Here is a 5,622-nt window from a genome sequence, read left to right on the forward strand (position 1 = left end):
TAGGCACATCACTATTCCTCCCCAGTCCCCTGGCTCCCCATGTGTAATGAAGGTTTGGATGGTCCCAGGATTTCCTCAGACCTGGAGGGGATGGTAACTACAGGCATGTAAGCTCTGAAGCTCTGACTTGTGAGGCTTCTACAAGACCATCAGTGCCTGGACCTGGAAGCAAAAGGCTTACCGGGGCTGGCTAGGAGGCAGTTTGGTTCCTCAGGCATGAGCACATCTAATTTCCTTTGTCTGAAGAGCAGAGACTCAGGGCAGTGATTCAAGTGATTGGAGAGTCAACAGAGGCCTCTGGGTCAGACAGATCGGGCTTCAAATCTTGTCTCCACTCTGTACTTGGTGACCTTGGGGAAGTTACTGAAACCCACTAGACTTCAGTCCCTTCATCTGTGTAATGTGAGTAATAAGTGCCCATGTCTTAAGGTTGTGGTAAAAATTAATTTGGTCACTGAGTGTGAACACACATCCTCATGCCAGGCACAGAGAAAATGCTCATTGCTGGAACAGTAATAGTGTTAGCTCTTACTGTTCACTACCTGGTGTTCTGGGGAGCAGACAAATGAGAATCCTGCCCCCAGTGGAGGAGGGGCGAGGCAGTGATAAATTCTTGTCTGATATCTGTGCCACATTGGACCCATCATTGTCTCCATAGATAACAAGAGAGAAAATGTTTAAAATCGGAAGCCTCATTGTCTTCTGTGGGCTGCTGGCCCAAACCAAGGCCCAGCTTGGAGACCTCCTCCAGCTCCCTGCCCCAGCTGTACCCTCAGTACCCACAGATCTTCCTGGAAGCTTGATAAAAGGTAAGTGAGTCTGTGACAACATCTTTCAGATGCTGTGTATTTGTGTGTGTGTATGTGTGTGTGTGTGTGTGTGTGTCCAACTATGCAATAAAGAGCAGGGATGAATGGAAGGGGGGACAGAGAAGATGGAATTGTCCAATATGATCCCTGCATCCATTTCCAGATCTCACCAATGAACTGCTCTCTGGGAATATCATGGGCGTTCTCAACAGTCTTCCACTCTTGGACAGCCTGAAGCCTAAAGGAGACAACTCTGGTGGCTTGCTTGGGGGTCTACTTGGGACAGTTACTTCAGTGATCCCTGTTTTGAGTGACCTCATAGAGTGAGTTACCCTGAAAGAGGGCCTTAGCCTCACCAGGGAGCCCAGTTGGAGATCTGACAGCCCCAGGCAGTAGCCCTGAAGGACGGAGGGGGCCAGTCTGAACGTGGGACAGTACCCTGTCCAGAGATACTTTTCACATTCTGGCAGGACACACTAGTTCACCCTCTTGTACCAGTAAATGCCCTTGGTCCTTATGCATATCCTGGGTCCCCAGCATCATTTTTAATGTTCACGACAACCCTTTGAAGTCAATACAATAATGCCAGTTTTACAGCTGGGAAACCTGGGGCCCAGAAAGGGACCTGTGTTCACACAACCAGAGTGATGCAGAGTAAGGATTCTAACTCAAATTTACCTAAGCCCAAAGCCAAAGCTCTTTCTACTACATCTCAGTAATTTTGTTTTCTCTACCTATGGAATCCATTCAAACACAACTGGTCTGTATATAAAGAAGAAAATGTAAGTTGCCCTCCTCAATTAGATTGGTGATGTGATAAAGAACAATATGATGTCCATGGAAAGATTCAATGTGCTATTTCATATGAGATCAGAATGAAATAATGGAAAAGCTTAATGCTGACAAAACCTTGTTCCTTGATAGGCTTGGATATGACTTGAAGACAGACAGATAGACAGACTTGGGTTTGATCCTCTAGTGTGCCATGTACCTTCTGGGTAACCTGGGACAAGGTACACAGTCTCTCTGGGCTTAGTTTCCCCACCTATGAAATGGATATTATAATATCCATTGAGAAAGACTGTTGGGAGGACCGGAGAAGATTTAAATCACCTGACACAGTGGCTGTCTCAAAGAAGACGTTCAATTCCATCCTTTCCCCATTCTTCCTGACTTCCTGCTCTTTAATCCCCATGATAAACATTGTTAATTGACCCATCTTTGGAGACCATGGCAGGATGAGTGATTCCTACCCATAAATGTTTGGGCAAAACTTATTGCATCTTATGCTTATCCATCAATGCATCCATTCCTCCATCAAAGCACTTACTCTTCCATCCATCCACCCACACATCTCTCTACCCATCCTCCATCAACCCACAAATTCCACCTATATGGAATAGCTTCTTTCTTTGTAAGGCTTTGAGCTGGGCATACAGGATGAAAATATCCAGATCTGGTCCCTGTTTTGGAATATGTCATAGACTTGAGATGAGGAGAAGTCCATAGGTATGTCAGGATCTGAGCCAGTGGGGAGATTGAAGAAGACTAATGTGCAATTTAGAATACATGTGGCTTTTGCTTTAAGACCCTCCCTCCCATCTCCCCAACAACACCTCAAGGGTAGCTCCATCTCTGGGATGAGTGAATTTGGGTTAAAGGTGGATTCTGGCCCCAGTGAGTTAGGGCCAGAGAAGCTGATGTTTCTCTCCCTTCAATGTTTCTTCCTGGACAGTGTGACAGTCACTGACCCCCAGCTGCTGGAACTTGGCCTTGTGCAGAGTCTTGATGGCCACCGTCTCTACGTCACTATCCCTCTGGGCCTGGTCCTCAATGTGAAGACGTGAGTGGGCCCCCACAGGGTATAGGAATATGGTTCACCAAGGGGGACTTTGATGACCACAGTAGCCAAAGAGAGGGTGTTGGAATATAATAGACCTGAACCTCTAACTTCAATTCAGCTCATTGGCTGCTGTGCTGAGTAACTCTGGGAAAATCACTTGACCTCTTTGAGCCTTGGTTTCCCTTAGTGGGAAATGAGTGAAGCTGTGGATAAAATGGAGTGAGGTGAGGCTGGCATTCCTGGTGAGAAGAAAATCCCTCTCTGCCTTGGAATGTGATGGGGCCAGATGCCACCAGGACTATCTCCCCTGCAGGCCCATAGTTGGAAGTCTGGTGAAGCTGGATGTGAAGCTGAACCTCACTGTAGAACTCTTAGTCGTGAGAGATAATCAGGGGAAGAGCCACCTGGTTGTTGGCGACTGCACCCACTCTCCTGGCAGCCTGAAAATCTCCCTTCTTAATGGGTGAGTCCAGAGCGTGAATTCTGCTCATAGATATCAGGGAGGAATTATGGATAGATGGATGGAAAGATGGAACAGTGAGAAGATAGATGAATCAGAGGTTGGAAGGGTGGGGAAATGAATGAGAGGGAGGATGAATGGATGGATGGAAGGATGGATGAATGGATGGTTGGATGGATGGTTGGACAGTTGGATGGATAAAGAGTTAAAGAAGGTGCCTTCTTAAGCTAGGCCAATTAATTTTATGCCAGATTAGACAATAAGATATCTGTGTTCAAGCCCCAACTCTTAGTGGGAAATGGGGAGAGGTGGGGAGCATCCTATGTGAACTTAGGCAGTGCTTCCCCAACTCTGGGTCTCAGCTTCCTAATCCGTAATACGGGGCTACATTGGGGTTGTTGATAGAGCCACTAGTATAATAGGTCTGGCTGTGCTTTGTCCCAGTAAAGGGTAAAAATAACTATGGAGTCTGACTAAGTTACTGAGTTACCTGTTACACAGAGAGACTAACATATGCAGAATATGCACAAGCCATTCTATCACAACTAACAATTACCAGACACAAATATTGTGTTTCACATGTGTCATCTTGTTGAATCCTCATAACAGGCATGTACTAAACACTGTTCATTCATTTATGGATTCTACAAAGTCTTTGTGAATACCTACTGTGTGTTAGAGCTATGTGTTTATTCAACTCTGTGTTTATACCTACTACTGTGGGCTGTGTAGGTTGTAACTCCCCCTTGGGTATGCACCCGTAGTTTTCAGTTACTTAATGCTGAGACTGTGGTGGGCATAATGGTTCCTCCGAAGTCTTCTCCATAGCAAGGCCAGGTCTTTGCAGGTCCAACATCACCCCATGGCTTTTCTCTTTCAGAACTGGCAGCCTCCCCGTTCAAAACCTTGTTGACAGCCTCACTGGGGTCTTGGATAAAGTTCTTCCTGAGCTAGTGCAGGGCAAGGTAAGTGGGCAGAAGTGGAAGTCTCCTGATCTTTGGGTCTTAGAGATTTTCAGGCTGAAAGAGACACCTGGGGTGAGCTGGTCTGAACCCCTCAGTTTAATAAGTAATTGCCATCCCTCAATCTATCTGTCCATTGATCCATCCATCCATGTTTCTCCTTTCCATCCTCTAAAATGTGTGGATTGGTTTCTGTTCTGGGCCAGTCCCTGTGCAATCCACACTGCAGCTGGAAAGGATCAGCCCTTGCCTCAAGAAGCTCCCAGTGTGGTGCTCTATGGCTGTAGACAAGCAGTCTCCCACCTATAACAATACACTCTGCCCTTTCACAGAAGCCCATTCTGTTTAGAAGTAGATGTGGAATCACAGGGTAAACCCAGGAGTGTTTCTCCTATTCATGGCTTTGGTTTCTCCTTGTCCCCAAAATTTCTGTGTGAGCATTCATCTCTGGGATGGCTTAAGATCAAGCACTTCCAGAGATAGGAAAATGATTAAAATCTCACACACACAAAAAAAAAAAATCCATTATGAGATGCTGCTGCCACCAGGGTCTCCCTACCGACATCACTTTGCCTAACTCCTCTCTTTGCCCCAGGTGTGCCCTCTGGTCAATGAAATTCTTGGTCATCTGGATGTCACGCTGGTGCATGACATTATCAGTAAGTATTCACTTCTAAGCCCTCTTATCCCCCTTGTAGGAACAACAAATTCTCCCAGGGAGCTTTGTTCCTGCAAAACAGAAGAGAGTCACCTCTGGCCTCAACTCTCCCCATTTGGGGTTTTGTTTTTGCCCTGAGTTATCCAGATACATGGAAGTATAGACTCTTTCTCCCTCATTCAAATCTGACATAGAGAAGAGCTGGGCTGACTGGTGGAAGGAAGCCTGACCCTCAAGCCCAGCCTGAGCTGGATCTCAGATCTCCCATCATTTGTCCCCAGGCCTCAGCAGGAATGTGGGCTATTCCTGCATTCTATCACACTGAGACCTTCACTCTGATCTGTTTTGTTTTGTTTTTCTAGACTTGCTGATCCATGGAGTGCAATTTGTCGTCAAGGTCTAAGCCTTCCAGGAAGGCTCCTGTCTTCTACCGAGTGGGTGAGTACTGCTATCTAGGCATGATGATGGGTGTGATGATTCCCGTCTCCCCTACCCAAGATTTTTAGGACTGGCTGTCCTTCTTCTGGAGGGAGCATTAGGGGATATGGGATAATGACATCCAAAGAGAGAGACCAACACTCACGCAGACACACATAGAGATGCACAGAAATGCTGACAGGTAGAGCAACAGCAGCACAACTTCAAAGAGAAATACATGTGGGCATGGATACACACACACACACACACACACACAAATGCCCAGACAAGCACACGGTCACTCAGACACTCAGATGCACACACATACACCCAAAAAAACACATGGACACATACGAACATTCACTCAAACATGTGCACGAGACCTGTGGTACAAGCCTGGGCTGCCTTGTGGCTGAGACAAGACCCCTAGCTCCAGGGACTCAGTCAGCTCCCTCATCTTTCTCTGGAGAGTG

At 46.6% G+C, this 5,622-nt stretch overlaps 1 protein-coding gene across 1 annotated transcript; it reads left to right on the forward strand.

Annotated features, from left to right (window-relative positions):
- Positions 1-673: 673 nt before the first annotated feature.
- BPIFA1 (BPI fold containing family A member 1) lies at positions 674-5,135 on the forward strand. Its single transcript, XM_007934725.1, has 7 exons — positions 674-809; positions 973-1,132; positions 2,545-2,652; positions 2,966-3,115; positions 3,993-4,077; positions 4,670-4,733; positions 5,095-5,135. The coding sequence occupies exons 1-7, from the start codon at positions 674-676 to the stop codon at positions 5,133-5,135; spliced, it is 744 nt and encodes a 247-aa protein (XP_007932916.1).
- Positions 5,136-5,622: the final 487 nt, after the last annotated feature.

The sequence above is a fragment of the Orycteropus afer genome, unplaced genomic scaffold (genome assembly GCF_000298275.1).
Source record: "Orycteropus afer afer isolate SDZICR_OR568_19922 unplaced genomic scaffold, OryAfe1.0 scaffold00020, whole genome shotgun sequence".
Lineage (NCBI taxonomy): Eukaryota > Metazoa > Chordata > Mammalia > Tubulidentata > Orycteropodidae > Orycteropus > Orycteropus afer.

Excerpts from the sequence above, each read along its gene's own strand:
- BPIFA1 (XM_007934725.1), top strand. The coding sequence starts at position 674 with ATGTTTAAAATCGGAAGCCTCATTGTCTTCTGTGGGCTGCTGGCCCAA. Across the intron at positions 1,133-2,544 it reads GTTTTGAGTGACCTCATAGA|TGTGACAGTCACTGACCCCC; the intron begins GTGAGTTACCCT and ends CTTCCTGGACAG. Across the intron at positions 2,653-2,965 it reads CTGGTCCTCAATGTGAAGAC|GCCCATAGTTGGAAGTCTGG; the intron begins GTGAGTGGGCCC and ends TCTCCCCTGCAG.